The following is a 25,452-nucleotide window of genomic DNA, read 5'->3' on the forward strand; positions in this document are numbered from 1 at the left end:
CAAATGTATTTATTTAATACATTTTCACCAGGTCACACTGTTTGAAGCCAGAAATGGGACCTGCAAATATAAACAAAGTAATGAGTAATGAAATGGTGTTTTTTAGTTTCTTTATTCAGTCTATTCAGTTATGAAAGCCAGTCAGTGGAGATTGTTTAGGTGCACCTCTAAAATAAAGATCTGAATACTTCTTCTTCTTCTGGTTTTTTGCATAAGGAGCATTTTTTTCTTCTTCCCCGCCTGAGCCTGCAGTACCTCTGTCCGTCACTAGGTGGCCCCAGAGCACCACCCTGCCACATCGCACTCCCTCCTCCCTGCTCCCACTTTTCTTTCCTTTTTTGTTAAATGGACTCGCCCCTTGTGACCGAGTCCGTCAAGTCACACACGGATACACAACAGTCACACAGGAAGTGCCATGATTTCACCTTCAAAATAAGAGAGTACATTTGATAACGCCGAACATGCATAATTACAAGCAAAAACATAATTTATACGCGACAGTCACCGAGTCAAAAATATTCAGGGGGTTGAATATTGGAATAACTAAAAACAGAAGATTATAATTACGTCATGGTACGTGGATGTCTATGGTAAAATTCATTGCATGTCATGGAGCCTATTGTGTAATTCAATTTGACTTTTTCGATGTAAAAGGCAGCTAAATGTCTCTGGTATCCTTTGCAAACGTTTTGTGTATTTAAAAAGACCCTCGTCACACAATGTCGTTTTGCATTAACTGCCCGTTTTTGCTGATTTGAGTAGTCCACATGCAAATAAAAAATGACATCATGGGATTTCAGGGACCAGACGCACACACAATCATTTACCGCATCATCCTCCCGAAATGTGCCATCGCCTCTCATTGTCTCTTTGTATCACCGTCCAACGTTGTTCTCTCTGGAGCTTTACTTTGAAAACCCATCACGGAAGTGCGACCGCTAACGGCGTCCGGCTTCACCCTGCTGTGTCAGTCACCATGGTGGCACACAACAGAGCGCAGCGGCGGCGCAGCGATCTCCACTTTTAGACCCAGGAAAATGTTAATATAATGAATTCTCTCAGTGAGTGTGCTCGGGTCCAGCTCTCGTCATGGACGCCAGGCTGTTGTTGACGGGATAGCAGTTAGCCGTTAGCTGACTTTTTCTGGGGTTTGGCGGCTCCTACATGGAATTTGGTTCCGTCGCTAGCAGAATGCTGAGGAGACGAGGAATGGCTTTGATGAACGCTGCCTTGGATAAAGGGACATTTTCCACCTTAACAAAATAACTTCCAGAGACACTTTCAGCCGCGCTTCGTGAAGGAGTTCGCTCCCCGGTGTTCAGGCAGCCGGTTTCGGCCCCGGCTACAGAGCGACGGACAACCCCCGAGGAGCCTGCTCGGCTGTCTGGCTCCAGTCGTGGCCTGGCTCCGGGCACTCCCAAGCTCATCCGCTAGCATCGGAGCACAGGCGACAAGAATAAAGCGAGACAGCAGGGTGGACTTTCCTTTTGTTTCATATCCGCGACGCTGGATATTCATACACGTTTTCTGTTAGGATAAGAGATTCAAAGACTCCTCCAGACGGCGTCCTCCAAAACAATGGCGTCTTATGTGGATAACAGCTTTCGGCAGGCTGTGATGATGAATCCGGCTGAACGGACGCAACAGGTCAGAAGAAATAATCCATCATGTGTGTCTGTTTCTGGAGGAACCTGTGTTTTTGAAAGTGGTGATTTCTGCTGTGTTTCACTGTTTACATCGAAACTGCCGCTCACTCGTGCTTGTGTAAGTTGCCTCAGCCTGCTCCGGCGGTACGTGCGGCTCCGTCCCGCTGAGCCTCGATCAGCGCAGATTATCAAAGCGACTTAACATAACAGGAGCTGTGCAGCGTCGGTGGGACTCTAACCCACAGTGGCCCGTCCGAGCCTCTTGTTCCTGCATGCGAGGGCTCGAGCACCGTGCAGAGGTGTTCCTGCGTCAAACCAACTTCTGCATTGTGCAGAAAAATTAAATAAAATAAGTTTAAAACAGTGGATGATGAGTGTATGAGAGGTACAAGCTGTGGCTAATCCTAACTTAGCCATTAGCCCATCAGCAGCCAATCAAACCAGACCTTAGCCCTCATCTCTTCTTCTTCTTATTGTTCATCTGAGACACAATTTAAAGATTTGCCTCTAAATTATTAGAGATAATTAGTGAGCAACAGTGAAATGCTTTATGAATCATTTATAAACAGCTGCACCTTTTTCTAATGCTCATTCAAGTAATGCCACAGTATTTAACATTTACCAAGTATTTTAAACATCATTTGCAACTTCAAATTGAACGATAGCGTAATAAATAGTTTATAAAGGTTTTCATTTGGTTGTTAACAGCTAAATAACTCTTTAGTATAGTATAAGTTAGAGCCCAACCCATATATCAGTTGGCAGATACTATCAGCCAGTATTGGCCTATCACATGACGCATATGTTGTCTTATAGGCACCGATTTGAAATGATTTTCTTTAGAGATTATAATGCAGAAAAAGATTTTTAGGGTAATATAAAAGGATAAATTCCCAGTGAACTGGTGTCCTTTTAGACAACTCATTTTATTGTTGAACTGTAAAATATCCTGCCTCCATTACAAGTGTTTTATAACCATGTTAAAGGGGCCATTGCTAAAATAATGTGTATATTGGCTGATATATCGATATAATATCAGTAGTATCGGTCAGGCTCCACCATAAATTTACCATTTAATAACGACCATATAATTTGTTCCTGGTCTTGTTCTTCATTGTGATTTAGGACTTTATTGGACGTCACGTGTTACCTAATAATGTTTTGCCATTACTTCCTCTGTGACCACGTTTTTATTGGATGATTCCTGCTGAGCAGAAGGACAAACATGGTAACATTTCAAGTGTTGCAGTTACAAATAGATAATTCTTTGATATTATTTGTTTTTTAAAATCAGTGCCTTACCCAACGCATTATCACCTCAGTGTCATCTAGAGCTGCAATAAATAGTCAATTAACCATCAGGTGTGACTATTTTGATAAACAACTAATTGTTTCAGTCATTTTGCAAGAAAATGTGTCCACCGTGTACTGGTTCTGACTCTTTAAATGTAAGGATTGGCTGCATTTCTTTGTCATTTATGATAACGAATGAAGAGTCATTGGGGTTTGGACAGTTGACTGGACCAAAGAAGCAATTTGAAGATGTCCCTTTGGACTCTGATAATTGGTGAAAACATTCAGTGGATTACTCGATAATGAAATAAATGTTTGTTGCAGCGTCAGTTTAATCTGATCCATACCAGTTTTCTGGGAAGTTTCTTGTGTACTTCTGAATGTGCAGTTCCTGGTTATTACCCTTGAGCCACACACACACCCAAGCTCGCATGTCTTGAGTTATTAACAGTTATATTTTGCTGATAAATCCAGTTTGGCTGTGAAGATGGTATCATTTCATTTGGGCAGCGCTTTCACTGCGATTGGATGCTGCTTCAGCAAAGGCTTTACAGACAATGGACAATCAATAGGCCACCACTTAAACCAGTGGGCTACATTTAGTGGCACGGCCGTCTGCCCGTCTATCTGACATTGAGGAAACAATTATGGTGTCATTGACAGCCTGTTAGCTGGACCAGGCTCATGGTCTTTACAGCTTTATGCAGGCTATAATTTGTCGAAGTGACAGATGCCGTAATGGTTATGAAAACAAGGGCACAGATACTGAATCCCAATGGCATCAGTAGCAGCAGTGTTCATTTAAGACATTAGTAGTTTACATTCTGGCTGCAACTAATGATTATTTGCCTTCTTGATTAATCTGACCTTTGTTTTCTGTATGATTTGTTAAAAAAAATCTCAAAATGTCTTTGAGCTCGTAGTGATGTCGTTTAGCTGCTTGTTTTGTCCAACCAACAATCTAAAACTCGGTCTAAATCTCCACATTTGAGACGCAGGGACTAGATTATGTTGGGTGCTGAGAACAGTTGCGAGGTGATTAACTTATCGATTCATCCACTAATTGTATCATGTGTGGATGGGTTGAACTGCCAAAAATGGCTGTTTTATTCAGCTGCGATGGTCTAGTTTTTGTTTTATTTACTTGAAACTCAGAGATTTCCTCAGTAGGAAATAGCCGTTTTGATGATATGATCCTTGATATAATCACTGGAAACTGATTTTTAATGTTCCTCACTCATGCTGTGGAAGCGAGGATGAGATTCAAACACATGATGTAATCGGTCTCATCCTGCTAACCCACCTGAAAGAATTTGAAGTCTCAAAGTTGTTTTTGGACCTTTTTAAACCTGAAAAGAATATTTTAAAGTTAATTAAGCACTTGGAATTTCTGATGTGGAAACTACGGATGAAAAGATACCAAGGCTTGGACCAAATATGTCCTACTACTGGGAGATTGACCAAAAAAACTCTGCTATGTCTGTGGGCCTTCAACACTTGGAGCCGTGGTATGAACTCATGCTGTGTCAGTATGCAAACATTTCATTCGGGAGGTCTTTGAAACAATGAAGAATGAACGGAGAGGCAAACTATGACAGCTTGAACAATGACTAAATGACAGTGTTTCGAAGTGATTTAGTCAGAGGTAGAAGTGTAATGTCCTGACAGGATTTGGAAGTTTTCAGAAACACCACATCCACGTCATTTTGTAGTTGCGTCACAGCGAGTTGCACCACTAGGAAGCCTGTGATTATCCTGCGGAAAAGCAAGAAGATATGTTTATAATAACCAAGAAGTCTTGTCAACACAAAGCGTCTTGGTTCTGTCGGTCTTCACCTCTGTGTTTCTGAATAGTAACACCTTCCCTGGTGTCTAGCAGCTCTGGTGGCTGACACAGTTTGTCCTAATGGTGTTGGCAGGGTCTCTCTGTCAGGATTAGCTAACGGTCAGAGGGATCTGTCTCTTTCGCTCAAGACTGACCAGAGTGGGATTTGACCCTCTGCCTCATCCCCATTGTCACATGGCAGGTTAAATAACTGACCGGTCGACAGCTAGCGTTCACATTAGCACACATTGTCAGTTTCCTTTTCTTGGTTTTTGGATGTTCACCACTGTCAAAATTCCAGCGTGCAGAGTACAAATGGGGCAGACTGATAGTCTGGAAAAGCAAAGGGAGGAGGGTACATTTCTCTGTGAGGCACTGCTGCACATTTTTGCAGTCGTGATGTGAATTAAGATAACATGACATGGCTATTTTATCTTTAATTTCTTTTTCATGTCCAAATTGAATAATCTACTGGGGAAATGACATCCCTTTTTAATAAAAAGAAGGGTGTTTCGCAATAACACCCAAATGTTTTGCCGGGCCTGATTTGGGCCCGTCCAGTTACAAGATGACTTTGAGAACTATGAGGAACACATTACAACTATTTTACCCAAATCCAACCACACATTTTCCTTTTTTTTTAAAAAAATGTAATCTTAACTGTGTTGTACAGCTGATGGATTTCATCAAGTAGACTCAATCATCATTTTATCTCACCCAAGCTTCTCCTCCACTGATTCCCCAGAGGGATGTATTTTTCCCCTCTGTACAGATGTCTGCAGGAGACGGTCACATTATCAGATTTGCAGACGACGCAATGACAGCGAGCCGGCTGCAGCAGCAGGATTATATTATGGACCCATATTTAAGCACCATATAGTCATGTTTAGCAGACTTGCTAAAACATAATATAACATTAATCAGAGATAAGGCCGTTGATTTTGCACCACAGACTCTCGAAATACCAAACATTCTGATACAACTTTTTTTTTTTTGCAGTTTTGAGTGGTTGCTTTCTTTTCTTGTTTCTCTTTCGCCTCTCTTAACTTACGGTGGGTGCTGCTCTTCATTGTATGACATGTGTTGAATAACTAGGGCTGCAAAATAAATTGAAATATTATCCAAATTGCAGAAGCTGCAAAAGGTAAAATGTGTCACAAAGCAGCATCATAATGAAATACCGTCGTACTGTAGAGATGCCCTGGCCTAGATCTTCTTCTCTAGGTGTAAGAAAACATATTCGTTAGATACAGACTACATCTGTCAAAAATAATCGCAATATGAGTTTTTTCCCCACTATATCATGCGGCCATATCAGTAACCTGATCAAAACGAAGACTAGTTGCTTCCTGCGAGTGCGTGTTCATTATCGAACATGAAGCCTGGGCGTTGTGTGTGAAAGTTTTATCTATGACGTATGTTTGTTTGTCAGGTCAGCGAGTGGGGGTTGGGTTATCTTTAGCTGTCTAAACTGTGCATTGAACTCTGAGATCTAGGCTACCAAAACACAGGTTTCAGTATTATACATGATAGCTATTTCCATGAGCTCTTCTATTTGGAAATAGTTTTTAAATTGGAACGACGGGTGCTGTCTGTATTGAGAATTGCTTGTTTATGTTGTTCCACATTTTGCTCAGGACCACAAATTTAATCTCATTACTTTGAACCATAAAGGCACCGAACTGAACTGAACTGATTTGAACTGCACTGCTTTGATGCAGCATCCATCTCTTAATTGCATCAATTAACTGTGTATAGTGAAGTACCAAGAATGTGAAACCAAAAACTGCTCCTCCCAATCAGGAATTAGTGAGTAAAATCAATTTCTTTAGTGGTACAGGAACAAAAATCTGGACACACACGACTCTCCAATGAACACTTCTGCTTTAGCTGGTCTGTTTATCTGCTGCAGGTCGCTAGCTCAGGACTCAGGACAGACATCTCTCCTCTTGTTTAGCCAGGTGGCAAAGCTAAAGGCCACGAACGACAGTCCTCTGCTGCGGTGACCCTGCTTCACAGCCACATAGCTGCAGGGAGAAGCTGCCCACTTTACATTGTTTCCACATATTCTGGACCAGCACAGGAGATCAGTGCAGGCGTGCAGTGACTGTACTCTGCAGAGATGAGAGAGAAAAAAAAGGGTGGATATTCTTGACCCCAGTGACTCGTAGTGAGCCAAAAAAATCTTAATTTCTAGGTCATTAGCTGGTCATTACTCAAACTCAGATACAAACAGCGAGGACTTTAATGGTCCAGCTAAAATAACAAACATGCTTTTGTCTGAATAACAACCATGGCATGATAGAAAACATACTAAGTAGAGACATTAACGGGTCAAATATAAAAAAGTATAAAGTAGCAGAGAAGCAGTACTTCAAAATTGTACTAAAGTACAGTTCTTGAGTAAATTGGAGGAGGTTACAGTTAGGGATATGAATCTTTGGGTGTCTCACGATTCGATTCCGATTCTTAGGGTCACGATTCGATTCAAAATCGATTCTTGATTCAAAAATTGATGCAGTGCATAGTGTGTTAAGGCAAATCATGGCATCAAAACAATACAGTTTGTATAAGATAATGTGATTTTTAAATAAACTGATTCCAATGATGTAATCACACAAAGGCAAACTTAAGACAAAAGGTAACATTCATTCATGCTAAACAAATAAAAACTTACTTACTGTACAAGAAATAACTTGCATAAATAAAATTGCCTAAATAAAAGCTGAGGCCAGCTGCCTTTTTCTCCCAGAAGTTACAAAAATAAACTGTACACAAATGACACAAATTGGTGTTTTGTGTGATTTTTCGAAATAGAAAAAAAAACAAAAAAACAACCTTTTTTTTTAAAATCGATTTTTGAAGTTTATGAATCGATTCAGAATTGTGGATGATTAGAATCGCGATTCTTATGTGAATCGATTTTTCCCCCTAGTTGCAGTCCATCAGTGGTTATTCTAGATTTGATTTAGAATAACTTTTAATTTAGATTTTAATTTTTACTGCAATCAAATATTAGTTATCAGTTTCTTGATTACTAATAACTATGAAACATATCCGTTGATGCCCAGTGCACATTCTTCATGTATGAAATTGTGTAGTGGTGTAGAATACTGGTCCATTGACAGTATTTGTGAATCACATTTTGTTTAAAATGTTGGCTTTAGATGTAAAAAAAACCCAAAACAAATCCATTGGCAGAGGTATAATCATAATTATGGTTATTTTTAACCAAAAATGTGCAGCCTGTGTAAATGAAAGTGTACATAAACCTGCAGAGGAAGTTCTTGTTACAGGTTGTAAACTGACTGATGAGCTCGGTGCTGCCCTGTCTCTCAGCATCCTGCCTGGTGTAAGCAGCAGGAAGAGGAAAGGCGTCAAGGATGCTTTTTGAACTTATGCCGGAAGAAAGGTTTCACAGCAGAACCTCTCCCCCCTCAAGCTGTTTTGATTTTCTGAAGTTGGGTGTTGTTTCATGACTGCTTCCTATTTCTGTCAGGATGTCAGGAGCATGTGAACGTCTTTTTAAAAACCCTCCAGATTTGCTGGCTCAAAAAGTAGGACGGACTTGTGCTGCAAGATTTTGTGCTGGAGTCTTAATGGTGCAATTTTCCCAGGCAACGCAGGGTTTTCCAACTCTCCAAAAAGCTCCCATCCGTCCTGTAAATTTAGGCAGTGCTTGCCTTGGCGTTTTGCTTGTGCTCTGCACAAGAAAAGTGATGTCACATGTTATTCCTGTGTTGAAAGTGGAGGCTGAGTGTAGGCAGAAGTGGTTACACACCGCGGTCACAGTGACGTATTCCTCCCAGTTTAAATACAGAGAATGATTTCAGGAAGGGAAGAGAGAAACAAACGCACCCATGTACCGTACCCACACAGGAGACTAACACAGCTTCTGATTGGCTCATTTGAATCATGCTTTTAAATCCACAAAAGCCTTTTTTCATAATATTGTGTTTGCAATAAATCATAGCACTGTCTATTGGTCAGTGGAGCCATAAAAGGTATTGATTGTTGTATTGATTCTTCGGTGTTATGACTGTACAGGGAGCAACTGATGAATAGGTTGAATCTTAAATCATACATATCGCCTCTTTACTGCAGGAAGATGGCATTTATGGCTGCTTTACAGTTTAATTGCGCTGTTACAGCTTCACTGTACAGATAAAGGTCTGATATCAGGGCGGACTACAAGCCAGAGAACATATGCATTCCAGAAATGTCCTTACTGGAATACACCAGGATGTTTGTGTAGTCCTGGGCGCCTGTTACTCCCTGAAATCTAATAATGAAAAGACCAATCCAGTGTAGTTTGTGTTTGAATGCACCACTGAGATTGAAGGAAGTCAAACACACACAGTGGTTTTCAAGCCCTGAAGCCTGATTTAACACATGTAGAGCACAAAACCAAACTGGAGCTTTTCATTGTTTGCTAATGTTTGTGTATCTCTACTTGTCGTCACACTGATATATCTTTGCTGATGTATAAGGTAGGTACATATTTTAATATTGCCTTGAAATATAGTTATAGATTGAAAGATCAATGAATGTTCAGCTAAATTGCAAATTTTTTGTGCTCTCTTGTGGTGCACGTTTGAAAACGAGTCGAGAGATGGCATGTGGCGGCATTGCATGGAGATCTGCCCAATGATCGTTTACCTTATTGATCAATCCTCCAGGCATTTTCTCGACCACTCTGTTTGGTCTATGAAATGTAAAGGAAGACATATTTAATAGCTCGTTTTGTCCAAGCTGCAATAAAACCCAAAGGTATTGAGTTTAATATCGCAGAAAATGAAAGAAACCAACAACTATTTTTATTTTAGAAGCTGAAACCAGAGAAGTTTTGGTGTTTTTGAGGTTGATGCCGATATTAGGGAGTAAAAACAGATTATCGATATATTGGTTGATGTACACACATTTTAAAATCACTGTGAATTTTAAATTTATAAATTACCCTTTTCTACATTATGTTCAATGAAAAAAAAGTTTTAAAATCAGCACATCACAGCATGTACGCTGATACAGATGTATCTGTGATAGGCCAATATGGGCTCTATTAAAGACTAAAGAAACCAATTAAGAAGCCACTTTCAGTCATCAAAATTGTTGCAGATGTATTTTTTGTTGTTTGACTTATCAATAAACAGATGAATCCTCTCAGACTGTAGAAAGATTCTGAGGGACTGAGGCTAAACCTGACATTTCCAGCTGGTATAAGATTCAGCGCCTGTGGCAGAATAAAACTGAAGATGATACGTCTTGTGCAATGTTTTGAGAAAGTACAGTGAAATATAAAAAAGAACAAAACCAAACAGTACAAGATTTTTGACAGCGTTGAAGGTGGACATTTCCTCAGGAGGTGCATGTGAAAATGTTTTCATTCTGCCACGTTTGCAAAAGTATCCTCGATATCCTCCAGCAGAATTATACCAGTGCCTTTTTAAACAATAGAGGGTTGGAAGAAATTAAATTAGCACATTTCTTACATGTTTATCGAGAGACCCCATGCTGGCTTCTGAGCTGCTAACTCTGCAGTCTTTCTCTCTGCTGATACTTTCATATTCCTATCTTTGAATCCTAGCATATGGAGGGCTCACCCGAGGTTGTGTCATTCATACACTGCTGGTTGCTTTGATCTGTTGGGTTGAACCTTTCTGTTTTATTTTTTTTTTAAAAAGGGAAATGATGCTTTTCGTTTTGTCAGATTGCATTTTTTAGTCTAAAGCTCGTCTTTTTCTTCTATAGTGCTTCTATTTGATTGAAAATGTCAGTGATTGTGTGGGTTTCTGGGGTTGTGTTGCCACCAGATTTCATCACATCAGATGGACGGGGATGTTTCCCCCTCAGGGTCACACTGTACATTTGTTGCAACTGAATCACATGCATTGTAATGTCCGAGGCATGTTTCGGTTCGTAATGTTCGCATTCCTTGAGATATTTTTAAAACAAAGAAAAACAGCTATGGAGTCGAGGCTCCGGGAATTCCACTGGCCTTCACAGCAGAAGGCAGTGGAGCTCACGCCACTGAGCGACCACAGTCTTTACATAACTTAGCCCGAGACCCACTTGGCTGCTTGGAGAGCTTAGAGAATAAACCATTCCTGACGTGCAGTATTTACATGACTGCTATTGAATTACACTACTTGCTGTGGCTGTCATTAAGAGCTTCATTCCTGAATGAGAATTTGGAAATTCCAGCATTTGGAAAATGTGACACCTACAATACAGAAAAGATCGATAAATGAAACAAATCTTTGTACTTTTTAACCCTTAATCACACCACGTCTCTCTATTGTAGTGTCACAGAATAATACTGAATATATGTTTATGAAAATTGTTTTATTATCTGTAATATCATTGATGTAAACAACTGCCAGACTTCTTTGAGTGAGTGTGCATGTTAGCCTCAGTCCCACGCAGAACAGGCTCACTCTGGTGTATAATCTGCTGAATAATCCTCCTCTTGGTGAACTGCTCAGACATGAAGTGGATCAGATGGAGAGCTGATTAATTTGTGTGATTAGAGATCTCTAAATCCCAGTATATGGGTTCATGCAGCTAACGCTTGTTTACAGTGTTTGTAACAATGGCACTTAAAGATGCTGTTGCACAAAAGGGTCAAGATCAGGGCGTCGTTTCCGTCGCAGCTGTGTATAAACAAAACTATAATGCCAGTGTATACATAAGTCTTTATTTGGCAGAACGCATTTTTTGTTGAATTAGATTTATTGTGCGGACGTGTTTACTATCACAAGTGTTTCATCAGGCAAAAGCGCCATTGGCACCTTATGTCTCCATCCTACTCTTCAGCTGTGGAGCCACAGCCAGGTTCATTAGCAGTATGGCTCTATGTATCTGTCCACTTGCAGCAACTAGAGCCAGTTTCATTAACGCTATGCCTCCAGTGGATTACTCACCTTCTTAAGTTAAAGCTTTCAAATATTCATCAGGGAGTGACTTCCTCCACTTCCTAACCTTCCTCGCTGCACTCACAGTACTCTGAAATCTTTTACAGTCTATGTTATGTTCAGTTTCAGGACCCATAGGTCTGAGACAACCGAGCCTCCGGGACAACGGCCAATGTTTCAGGGCTTCCGGTGTAGTCAATAACAGATATGTGGGCCAAGACTTCCTCTTCTTTGTATCGGTCATTGTTCACAATCTGATTAGCTACGTGACGTAAGAAAGGATTTGGAGTTGAGAAATCCCTGTGAACAGATATTTGCATATGAATGCAGATAACATTTGTTTTAAAATTGTCATCACGGTAGCCAATGGGTTGCAAGATTGTGTTTTGGCCAATGCACTCCAACTTTTTTCTTCTCCACATGGACTTTTTACCTGCATGCAACCAAAGCACGCTCAAATGTGATCAATACTACTTGGACTGCAAATGGACCTCAGAACACTTCCAATACCAAAGTCTTGTCCCTTGCCGAGAGATTCCACATTCATATGCAGATATAATATAGATATTATAGTATATTCTGCCAACCTCTGTGTTTAGAATATTATTATTTATTTACAATATTCACAAATCAGTTTTGTTCAGGTTGGTTTCTTATTCACCACTCTCCTTTTTTTTCTTTTTTTTACTATGTTACACCTTATTATGTTGGACTGCTACAAGACATTAGCATACGTATCCTGCAGTGTATGTTTGCAGGGTACTCTAAGATTGTTTCCTATTCATTTTCCTTGATGATGAAATATAATCATATTGATCATTTTATGACAAACCATACAGTAGAGTTTAGTTTAGTTTATTGAAGGGGCCTTTATATAACAATTTTTTTGTAAATGTATTAATCACTTTTTTTAGAGGCCACATGTGAGCAGATTGTAACGTGACGTGAAAAATTAGACCTTCCTCGTCTGTCTTGGTTACGTATACAAGCCTATGGACCATTTGTTTAAGTAGTTTAATGCTGCTGGACTTTAGACTTCTTTGTCCGGGTTGGATTTTCCATGACAGTCCAATGGATATGACTCTATACATGTTCTCGAGCGTCTCATCTCAGTGCCTCTTCTTGGTCAGCTAACAGAAAGCAACAGTAGCTAACGTTAGTTTAGAAATGGAGTCTGCTAACATAAACTAACACAACACAGAACTTCTGGAGCCCCTTTGAGGGGGCATAAATGTCAATGATGACACAACAGAGGCTTATTTCCATTGTCGTTCCTGATGTAAAGATAGCAGAGATGCAGTCAAATGCCTATATAATTACAAAGACACACATTTTAAGTCAAACATAAGAAAGACGTATAAATTATAACTAGGATGTAAAGCTTCCACGTATCCTTCTTTGAGACCTAACAAGCGTAGTTTCATATATTTCTGTAAGCACTGGGTAAGTGCCAAACTATTAAGCCAATGAGATCGAAGCAATACAGCTCATCTCCTTCCACCAGCCAATTGTGTTACAGCATGTATAGTAAAGGAAATCCACCCTCTTCCAGTGTAAACAAATACACACCACAGAGTAGAGGAGGGCTGGTGTGTAAAGTGAAAGTATGAGGTGATCAAATCAGAAAAGCGTATTTTCAGTCACGTCCTTCAGCCAAGACATGTTCCACCTGATGGCTAATTTTCCATTCTTTGGTGAACACCTTCCAGCCAGTGTGCGGCTGTAACGTTGAGTTATACTGTTTGGACTGCTGGATGTGCCTTTGATCCTAATGCGGCCCGTCACGCCTCATGCAAACTGTGGTTTATTAACAGCTGTGCTGGTGGTGGGCAGGTAATTACTTGCCATGTGAGCTAAAAGAGGTGATTCATTACAACGTTGGTATGAGCAAAAACAGCTGTCTTTGCTAATGGATGCTTTCGTCAAAAGTGAAACTGCTGCAGCAGCAGTCCTCGAGTTCTGCCAGTGGGAACCTGAGGCAAAAAGGGAATAAAGAGCCCTACGGAGACCAAAAAGACAGCAGTCAAGACGAAAGGAAAAAGCATCCACACAACATTGTTTTCCCTATTTAAAAATCAGTGATTAGGAATACTGTTGTTCCACTTCCTGTGTGCAGTAGAGCGGATTGGTGTACAATATCTATCTTGTTGTAACCTTATCTTTGTAATTGGTCCCTGAGGGTTTGTCGAACCTGTGTCTGGTCACGTTTCCAACTCTGCAGCCCTCTGTCCCTCCGTTGGCCATCGGGGAAAATGTCCGTTCATTACCAAGGCCTCAACGTAATCTGATTCTTGCTGGAATGTTTGACAGTTTCTCCCCGCTTCCTGCTTTTGGGAAGAAGGGCATAATTATCTTAGCTCGCCTGAACTGAACCACCGATTACATTCTCTTTCTAACGGAGTACAAATCGCTTTGGTGCCAGTCTGAGATTATCAGGACGGTCTCTCCTACTCCGAAACCACAGAGCTTGTGTGTGCCCAGATTTTTTAGGATCCTACCTCTGGGACAAGTTTGTGGAAACACATTTATTGCTGTGATGCAACATTCCCCTTTCAGCCCGGCTGACATTGACTTCGCTCTGGTAACATTGTGGTATGCATTCCAGCAAAAATGTCTCACTAAATGCGGTGATGTCAGTTACAGAGGAGCATTATTTATTAAACGGCATTGGTTCATCGGCGCCTCAGACCTTGACCGGGCTAATTGACACTTGCCTCGGTTGACCTCAAACAGCCATCCTCTGCCAGACGTTTTCCCATATGGCCCTATATTTCCTTCACACTTAAACCATTCCTGCTGAGAGCAAACCCTCTTCATTAATCATTCTTGCCACGATTAGTATGCAGATCTCCTTATGTATTTTGTAGCCTTGATGAAGAAAAGAACAAGTATCAAAAAATAGGGTTACATAATGCCACATTAGCGGTTCTTCAGAGAGGCTAATGCCTCTGCAATCTTCTTATATTTGCTTACCAGTGTTTGTGATTGAGTAATGCGGTTAGGTCCTCTGTTCTGCAAGCAAACCCTCACAGGAATAGGCTGCACACTGGACTATTATTGGGGAAAAGGACCGCGGTATGAACTGTACAACACAACACAATGGGAAACAATCAATCATAGTAACAAAGGAGCCTGGTGACGTCAGTCAAAATCGCAGAATCATGATGGTCCTGCAAGTTTATTAGCTGTGAAACCTCGGCCTCTTGAGTGCATTTTGCGTCATACATATTGTTAATGTGAGTCTGTGTGAAGAGTGAGTAGTTGTACAGTTTCGCTGATCAGTCAGACGCTGCTGCATACGCGTGAAGTGAAAAGATGATGAGAAATGATTCAGCCCAAGGACAGAGAGTAATGGCTGATGCCGGGGCGATATTTCTCCCACTTGAAAATTAAATCCTCCTAGGTGCAGTAGTGTCGCAGGAAATGAATCCAGTGTAACTGACAAAAAAGCTCCACATTTCACACATCTTTTATATATTATTTACAATAGTTTGACAGTGGTATTTCTTGAGATTTAACCAAAATACTTCCCTCTGTATTTGTTGGTAAAAGTCACATTTTGATGCTTGGAGAACGACTCATGTGGATAGGGTTAGGAAAATCTCATGTTTTTGGCCTAAAATACCTGTTTTGTTTGCCACAAACACGGTTGGAGATGTCCCAAGGTCTCGTCAAAAATATCCAGTTTCGTCACCACAAACACAGCGGAGATTTGTGCCAAGATCTCCCTTGAAAATATCCACTGGTTTCTCACTTAGAAGTGTTGAAACACAGTCCTGAACTGCAGTCGCTTGGCTTGGCCATCTCCCCATAACTTCACCATCATGTCCTCCCCACTGACAGTAAGGTCATAAACGTGTTATGTAGAAATGTCAATATGGTACGTAGCCTATGAGACCTACGAATGTGAACGTATCAGTGGTTTACAGAAACTTTACCTGCCGACATTTTATCCTGACAACTGGGCTGCTTATTGTAAAACAAACATGAGAGTCACAGTCTGTAGTCTAAAGAGTTTTCTATAGTTCTTTAGCAGTTTGACTAATTTCTGTGATAAATGTGATTTGAAAAGATGACTTTCTGACTACAATGTGACTGTGTCCAATATGCCATGTCCTAGAGTATATTTAACTCTGTACTGTACTTGTTATGTCCTCTCACTGTCATTAAACATGACTCACTTTCTGACAGCGTTGTCATGTGACGGTCTTGTCCCCTTGTGTAGGTCTGACCGCCTGCGTCTGTGTTATTATTGGGCTAACTGAAGACTGTATATGATTGTAATTGGAGGGAAAGATGCAAGCTATTCATGCATGCTTGGCTATAGGCTCGGGTGCTTTGAATCCACCGGCAAGTGTGGTGCAGACCCAACACAATGACTCCCTGTTACAACCAGCTTCTGCTTGTCAAAAACAGTTAAAATCAGACCAATTATTTTGTCGCTGCACTGGGAATAGCTGTTTTAGCTCAATTGTACCAACTGCAGTTGTACACATGCCAAGCAGACTTAAACAAAGACTTGTGTTATAGCCCAAAACCCCCATGAGTTACGATCTAACATCAAGCTTAATTTTACAGGATGGTATATGAAAAAGTTTGATATTTGCAGTAAGAGAACAAACAGTTTTTATGAGGAAGGATATAAAATATTCACTTAATCCCTAATGTATGGAATTAATCTATTAAGGTATTTTCCATCATTTGTGCCCAATGTTTTATGGGCTAAGCAAAACAGCCGTGTTTTCAGCTTTTAAGGAAAATAAGAAAGGATTTTAATTGTTTGTTTTTTTCTTATATCTTAAAACTAACCTAGACAAAATTTATTAAGATAATAAGAATTTAAAAAATGAAAAAAGAAGAAAGATCTCCAGTATTTTTCCTTAAGTAGTGCCAAGGAAGGGGAAAACCTTAACTTGTGACTGAAGTCCTAAAAGATCACAATGGTTCGCCATGTTTCTTTTGTAAAACATCCTCAGGATATAGCCTGAAATCCCCATCCGTCTGGAGCTCAGGCCTATTTTAGTCTGAGTGAAGTGAAAGGCCTTGGGTGGGATCATAAGGCAACTCTGTAAACAGGAAACTTCCATTCAAGACGAGGCGAGCTGGGCGCACCAATGTAGTGCAAATGCTTAACACAAGAACACTGCGATCAGTTACTGAGCAGTGCATCTCCTTTAAGAAGTGACGCTTTCAATACCACACATCACTCACAGCTGACATTAATGTATGGTTCAATCAATGTAGTGTTTAGGAATATAATCCATGGTTTTTACACTGGAGGCGTGGATGGCTTTATATACTTAAGTGGCTCTCATAGCACCTTTATCTCTTTATCACTGTTGTGACTTAAAGTGGCAGCTCACACGAGCTGAAGTGTTTCCTTTCACTGGCTTTTGAAAACAACAGTCTCCTTCGGATGGCATGTTTACAGTGTGACAGTCACAGCCTTTTCGAGATAAAAAGGTGAGGAGTCACACCTCACACAGGCAGGCGTTAGACCTCGCTCCATTGTGATGGCAAATCATGAAAGAGCATAGATGACAATGTCGTCTAGTTACCAACAAAGGCAGCGCTGCTGGCTTGCTCCCAGCTCAGAGGGAACATGCTGTTCATGTGCTGATAGTCCTGCAGCCCAGAGACCCTCTGGAAACACTCCAAACATGAGACCACTGGCACTGCCAAGGCTGCATTTAAAACTCATTTATGAATTCAGTGTGCACATTGCTAAATTTAAAAACTGTGAATCATATTTATTTAAGTACTATTTTTATATTCAGCTTCATTCCTGCATGTTTTCATGTGGAAAATTATGTCTCTAATAGATTTGGTGGATTTGTTTTGAGCCATAGCCTCTCTTTGTTTATTAAATCTGGCAGTATTTCATTTTTGTGCCATGTGGCTCGTGTTCACTGCAGGTAGTTGCCAACTGACTATTGATCACAAAATGTTAAGACAATGAGATATTTGATAAATAATCATCAGTTACGTGGATATAATGATTAAGTGGATAAAGGCAAATATTAGAACAAAAGTCGTAATACGATATATAGTTTCATGTCATGATATAATGCCCAAATGTTGTATCTTTTTGTCTGTTCGTAATTTTCCATTATTTGGTAAATGTGTGAAGATGCGTAACCCTGTTTCTTGTGTCAGAAAACATTAAAGAAAGTCAAAGTAACCTGTGTACTATAAGGATGAAAAACCTCGAAACCCATCTGAAAAAACATAAACTACACGAATTATATGTTTCTTTTTACGTTGTTTAAAAGTGATACATGCTTAAACACATCCTTTCATGCTACAACAACTACATCAACAGTACAGGCTCCTGAACAACAGAATTTACAGGAGATGTCATACAAACAATGACCGATGCGTCCCTCTGGCGACCAGGTAGTGTTCGTGGTGTTGAGGCCCTGAAAGAGAAATCAGGCTTGTGTGAAAGCGGTTCTCGTAATGAAAAGAGTTTCTCTGGTTGTTCCCTAGCAACCAGCAGCCAGAGGAGCACTGTAATGCTGGAATTACTTTTTGCAGAAGGCCATAGGAGAAAGCGGCAGAGATTTAAAAGATTGATTATTGAATTTCATAAATATTTCAATGGGATTAATGGCTCTACAGGGGAGGAAACAGACCAAATGGATGCAGTCGCAGCAAAGTATTGAACGCAAGCAGAGTTGGGAATCAGTGTTATTTTTCTCCCATTGTGGGGCTCTGGGGGATTTCATTAGCAACTCTCCTCCAGCCTTTGGCTTCTATTTGTGTCAAGTTAATTGGACAGAAGAAAGTGGGGGAAGCTGGAACCAAGCATTTTTGGATCATTGAGGCCACCAAGTAAGCCATTTGCTCTGGGAAGATTAAAGCACATCCCCGTCCCATTTTACCCAGCCTTCCTCTTTCTCCTCGTTTTCCCTTTGAGCTCTCGTGAATTGATCTTTATATGATGTTGCGTAACTTTGTGATGATTACGCTGCACCTCTTTGAGGCCTTTGTTTGAGCGAGATGGAGCGGGTTTCATTTGGCCGGACAGTTGGCTTTGTTCCCGGGGACGGACCTGCTACGATGAGGTTCAGTAACAGAGCAGAGAGATCTCTTTGTGTCCAGTATTGGACTCTTTGAGTCCACCATTGAATCTACATTGAGCCATTGTTGTGCTTAAGGCTGCATGTTTGTGGCTAAAATAAGTGTGGTGCTTTTACACAAGATATCATGGTGATTATTAAACAGAAGGGTTGGTGCACATTTTCTTTTTATGATAATTTTAGCAGAGCTTGGTATTAAAATAAACGTAATTAATATTGCTGATGCAGTATTTGTCATTGGTTATGCAAAGATGACATGCATATGTAAAAAAAGGATTTTTGCAATTAATCCTTTTGGTCTATGAAACAACAGAAAACATTGAAATATTCACTACTCTCTGGAGCCCAAAGTGATGCTATACTGTAATGTTCTGGTGCTGGAAGTGCTTGAAATGCCCACTCTGCCTCTACAGGATCTACATTGTTGCTTAAAAGATACATTAATGAGTAAATGATAATGACAGTGGTTACAGATTAATTTTCTATCGATGAACTAATCATCACATATACTGCATTTACGACCATGTGTGGTCTTTCAAACTGGATCACTGTCACTTTCTCAACTGAGATTCCAACACAGGATTTGTTATTATTAATTGTGTAGATGCAGTGTGTGTGCTGAGGCTGTGTTTATAGTTGGGTACAGTGGTTGACTCTGAATGAGCCTGCGGTCAGAGAAGTGGTTGTCATGGTGCAACACTGTGGTCAAACACTGTGAAAGAGGCAGTGCAGACTGGAGCCTGTTTGCTTATATTGAGACAAGTATGGTCCTGATTTTGGTGTAAAAATAATAACTGGTGTTCAGTACAGACGGATGGAAAGATATCACTGTTATCTGGTCCAAGAACAGACTGTGTTAAAGCTTTAGAGCTAATCTTGAAAGCAAATTAGTTGGTACACAACAGCTTGGAAAAACATGTTCTAGCAAGTCTGCTGTTTGGGGATATAGTGATGACAATACCCAGAGAAGACACTCAGTAGCTGTAGTTTTAACCTCCTCAAGGTAAATCCTTAAATTCTACATGTACTGTTGACGCTTTTTTGACGCTATGCACAGTTGTACTGAAAGCAGCTATGGTTGATTATTTTATAATTACAATAATAGGCGGTCACTCATAGTGATAAACCTACAGAGACTTATCACCCGAATCTGCAGCTCACCTCGGCTTTACTGAGCTTATAAGTGTCAGCTCAGTGTTTAGTCCGGGATGTGTATTATTTTTACAACCTACAACTCTTGTACTACGAAAGCCTCGGCTGCTTTGGGAGTCACAGGTTGAAGTTGGATAAGTATTGATATTAGGCACTGAAGTTTAAATGAGACAGGAAATAGCCAACTAGTGACAGCAATAAAAGGGACATGATGGGAATGCAGCTGTCAAGGCGTTCGTCATCCAGACGTTTGTGTAGATTCCTTAAAAGTAGGTGGGAAAATGATCGATGCATCGTGTCCCCAAAATGTACTGCTTTAGTGCACCTTCACAAGTCTCAAAGCATCATTTACATCAGGCAACTGTTTCAGGGGGAAAGCTCTAATCTGCACCAATCAGCAGACAGACACAGTGGTGACAAGCTGGTAGTGGAGTAAATCTTCTTAAAGAGCCAGATATTTCCCCCAGGAGCTGGTGGAGACCAAAACCAGAGCCAAAAACAATATTGAATATCGGACTTGCGTCCACCAGGTAGACGCAACTGAAAGCTAATGTTGCTCCTTAACTGCTGCAGGCGTGAAGAAGCAGCGTTACATAAGAGGCTTCCAAGTTTGGCTGGTAAAGTTTAATCCCAGATCTTTAATTTATTCTGGTGATGCTGTTGATAGCTTTGACTCCTTGCCCTGTGTGACAGCACTCTGGTATTATGGGGTGCGACTGAGTCAGCAAATATCATTCCGTGCTAATTAGATCGCTGTGAGATCCTGTATCCGTGTGGCTTGACTAACGCGCTGTGGACAGTATTAAAAAGGAAAGTTCATTCTTACTTCTGGGACAACTTCTTGGTTTGTTTTTACCCTCAAGGACAGCGGGGCAGTATTGTGTCCTTACTGCAGATTCTGAATTAGTAATCAGTACACACTATGCTTTCTCACCTTGTGCAGTTCTGTTTAAATTGTATTGTTAAATGAATTAATAAAATGTTCTGCACTTGTGCTGTGAACAATGCAGCTCTTCCTTAATGCTGACCACAAACTCCTTCATCACCCTCCTCATAAATTATTTCCTCTCTTGCACCTCAACTTAGAGCGACTCTCCTCCTCGGGTACAACGTGGTGACTGCAGTATTTTAGTTTTTCTGTGGAGCTCTTCCATGTTTCTCTACTTTAATACTCATAAAAATGTCTGTGTCATGTCAGTCAAGGCAGGGGGCCGTAGTAGTAATATTAAATTGTTTCAGATCAGCAATGGTTGCTAATTGGTTGTTAAACCATGGTATTTCTAATATTTTCATCATTTTTTTCACCTGAAGTGTTGTTTTGCCCAGACAGAGATATGAGCTGCAGCAGTGAGCTATTCTCAATGCATTCTTATCACTGCAAGATATACTTTGACACGGCACGACGATACTCAAGCCGAGTCTTTATATAACATGATCTTTATCTTTAGAAGAGGTCGCTGTAGCTTTGCTTGCACAATTCTATTTTTTGAAGCTCTTGGCTAAAGACACACACACACACACACACACACACACACACACACACACACACACACACACACACACACACACACATGCACTTTGAAACCAACATCTGTGTCAGCTGGCTGCAGCACTGATCGAAGCAGATGGGTTGGAGAGGTCAGTCAACCCTTAACATTCATTTTGACATGCATACTGCTAGGGCAGATTTGTTTGCTCTCTATGAAACATGCATGCCTTTTTAGATCATAGAACATACCCTTGAATTGCTGCACAATTCTTGCAAAAAACTTCTAATAAAACTCTCTATCTGCTGCTGCCTGTGCACTCTAGCATGCACCTTAATTTCCATGCCTCAGGAGACCCAGTGCATTTTTGTTCTTGAGGGGTTTATACTGGCAGGCAGCTCAAGTAGGTGCTGTTAAGCTCATTCACATGCCTCCCTTGATTCCTGTTCCAGCCAGTCACCATGTCCACCAGCTGCCTGACCATGGTGGGAAATAAACAGCAGCTCCCAAGTGCTTTTAATTTTGTCTGTGACTGCGAAGTCGTTCTGCTCCACCGGCCACTTGAGCCACCCACCGTCATTCAGAGGTGCAATTCTACACAATAAATTCAATCAAGAAGTGAATGAAGTGAAAGTGGAGAATGGCTGGACTCGCTTCCTGTAAGACAAAGAGGCATCTTTTTTAAACATGTCTGAGCAGGTGGCAGTGGAAGTATGATTGTTTTCCCTGTTCTGTAATTCAGCCTCCAAGACAGTGACGAAGAAGCAGAGGGCCATGTGATCTGCTAGCTTAACCTGTTGAGTTAACACCAAGTGCTTACTGTTATTAAGACCGCTAATTAGCTTTGCGTAGCATGTGCCAACTTCATTCAGGTGGCACATGGTTTTAACACAGTCCTAGTGGCAAAACACGAGGGACACTGGAACAGCTGTGTTCTTTTTTTAATCAACAGTTTGGAGAGTGTTGCTTGATGCTCTCATTCTTCGTTAGTTAAAAATAGGGCTGCAACTAATGATTATTTTCACGATTATGTCTTCAGATTGTTTCTTTTGTTCAACCAACAGTTCATAACACAAAGACTCTGCATTTATGATCATTAATGACAAAGAAAAGCAGCAAATCCTCACATTTAGGAAGCTGGAACTACTTGATTGTGACACGTTTGCTTGAGAAATGACAGAAAAAATACTCAACTGACTCATTGTTGCAGCATTAGTTCAAAAATATTAAGACTTGGTTGTTAAATTGCAATGAGCAGCACTTAAATTCTGTCTGGATCCTTTTATTTTCTTTAGTTTATCATCAGTTTTGTCCCCCCCCTACATTCAAGGAATGACTGTAGTGTTTTGGAAATGAGCTCTGCCACTCTGCCAGTGAAGCCCTTTGCTATCATCACATGCTGTGTCTTTGTGAAACGGGCACTCAGACCTCGACGTTTAGACTGAACAAGCCGCAGACAGCATCGTAGCGGCACGGCTTGTCACCGTGTGACCTTGTAGTAGCCTACAAAGCCTCCACCTGCTCTCTCACACAGGCTAATGGATAAAAATACCCAACAGATCCCACACTCTCTGTCAATAGAGACTCAAGGACAGCTGCTGGCCACCCTGTTAACAGAGAGAATGTACAAACAAAGGCAAGGGAATACACACACACACACACACATTAACACAAACAGACAGACATGCACACAGTGGCACCCAGTGGAACATCACCCTGCTGCCCCTGAGGTGGATGATGAACGTTGTGCACATTTTGGAATAAACTGCCGTCGCTGCTGTTTCGTCTGCTTCAGGGGGAGGGGGCCGTCTTCCTCAGTCCCACTTGGCACACTGACACAGACACGCTGCGGCGTTTGTGCTGAGGAGACAATATAATGCAATATATTGCCATTAGCAGATACTGCACCGTAGGCAACATGACCTTCCAACCTTCAACACTGGCCGTCTGACTCCCAGTGGTCTGTTTACCTCGTTACATGGCTACAGGCTGTTTACCTCCCCGTACAGCAGCTTTATCCATTTCATTATGCTCCAACACTCTCTTTTAAATTGTTATTCAGTCTCTGATGCAGTCATATGCTCTTTATTAGACAGCCAGACATCGATGAGACTGACATTTCATTTTAATGCAATGCCGCATTAAAGTCCACTGCGGAGGTCTGGAGAATGCACAGAAGGGTTTTTGCTGCCTGTGGTTGCTTTTTAATGGAAGTGACATTTAACAGTTTAACTAATGAACGGCAGTAAGACCTGAGCGACAGCGTGTTTTGATGTGCTGTCAGCTAAATTATAGCTGCAGCTAACAAATATTTTCCTCATGGTTAATGTTTTGATTCATCTTTTGATCTTTTGAAATGTCAGAAAAGAGAGAATGCTGCCCTTTGCAGTAGGCGTCCACAATCTCATTTTCAGGTGAGTCATAGAGATCCTGCTGTTAGCGTCCTTTTACTTCTTCTTTTCTCTCAGTCAACTGATCAAATAACTGACTAGTCGTTATCAGCTCTAGTGTAAATATACAAATCAAAACTGTAATCGTAATGACAGAGTGAAGAATTTATGCAAATATAAGTGACGACTTATTTACAGGCATCTATAATAACGGTACTTTGAGGCGGTTCATTCACCCTCGATCATTCTGTCGTCATTGTTACGCTTAAGATTTATCATTTAGAGTCGTTTTTTAATGGGAAACTGCAGAATCATCAACATATCACCAATTATGTAATGAAATACTAAGGAAACGCAGATCACTTTAATATGACGGTATCTTTTGGATCTGAAACGTTAAGTCCAGTCTTCAATCATTAGTTGATCGACAGAAAAACTAATGGCAACTATTTTATGTGCAGTATGTAGAACTATTGACAGAAATGGATTATAATATTCTTAATTATACTTTCATTGATGTTGAAACACTTGAAACTAAAAACCTTTTTGCATTTTTCAGCAGACGCCATAGAGCAGGTTGAGGTGAGGGGTGTTGCAATCTGCAACTTAAATGCTAGATGCCAGTAAATCCTACACACTGGACCACTAAGTATTTATTTTGCGAAAATACCATACATGCATGACATTCTCTACTTCCACCTTCCTAAGTTAGTAGCTTCTGATTTTTGTCTTATGTTGTGGGAAACTGAATATCTTTGGGTTTTGGAGTTATCAGAAGGCATCGGGAATTTATGTTCTCGTACAAATTTGTCTTTTCATTATTTTATGATGTTTTATAGACCAAACAGATCAACTGAGAAAAGAGTTAGCAGATTAATTAGTGCAGAAGATGCTCATTAGCATAGAACTTGTATCTTTCAAGTCTGGCAGTGTCCCTGCAGGTCCCCCACAGATGCACGGTGTTAATAGTTGACCCAGATGCCTCCTCCACTTTGTATGCTATATAGTACCTTCCATGGGTTGGCCAACAGTAGGGGGTGGGAGGGCAGCTCGACTGAGATGGCCTCTTTAGGCCTTGTGTGTGTGTGTGTGTGTGTGTGTGTGTGTGTGTGTGTGTGTGTGTGTGTGTGTGTGTGTGTGTGTGTGTGTGTGTGTGTGTGTGTGTGTGTGTGTGTGTGTGTGTGTGTGTGTGTGTGTGTGTGTGTGTGTGTGTGTGTGGGGTGGTGTGGACACTGAGACATTATCTAGCCAGTGTCATCTGAGGAATGCAAGCCTCACCCCGGACTGACACACAAGACGGCCCCAACGCTGTCACGGTAACAGGATCCAGGAATACCGGGGCATCACTGAATGAGGGGTCGCTGGTGCAGACAGGCAAACCTGGAAAAGGTCAAAACTTCAAAAGGGAATGTTCTGGATCATGACGTGGTTTGGAGCAGCACGAAAACGAATGGATAAATACATTAATTACAGGAAGCAGCATTTGTTTAAATATAAATATGTTGCAATTTGCCTCTAAATGGAAAAGATTCAGAGACGTTAGGATCTCATTTTTTGCTGAATAATGGAAATCAGACCTGTTTGCAAACATACATTAGCATTTGGTAACTTTAATCATTGTTATGTCACCCTAATGAGCTGTTTTTTTGCACAGCACGTCCTCATT

General features: G+C 40.8%; 1 protein-coding gene across 6 annotated transcripts in view; it reads left to right on the forward strand.

Moving 5' to 3' along the window:
• Positions 1-378: 378 nt before the first annotated feature.
• rapgef2b (Rap guanine nucleotide exchange factor 2b) overlaps positions 379-25,452 on the forward strand; it is a 122,019-nt gene continuing 96,945 nt past the window's right edge. For 3 of the 6 annotated variants that reach the window (XM_084353721.1, XM_084353722.1, XM_084353725.1), the window contains exon 1: positions 380-1,647. In XM_084353721.1, coding sequence (XP_084209847.1) covers positions 1,579-1,647 — 69 coding nt within the window. In that variant the 5' untranslated portion in view covers positions 380-1,578. Of the gene's footprint in view, positions 1,648-25,452 lie in introns of all 6 variants that reach the window. The other 3 variants (XM_084353726.1, XM_084353724.1, XM_084353723.1) reach the window with 2 other exon arrangements.

Source organism: Pagrus pagrus, assembly GCF_965226575.1.
Source record: "Pagrus pagrus genome assembly, chromosome: 5".
NCBI lineage: Eukaryota > Metazoa > Chordata > Actinopteri > Spariformes > Sparidae > Pagrus > Pagrus pagrus.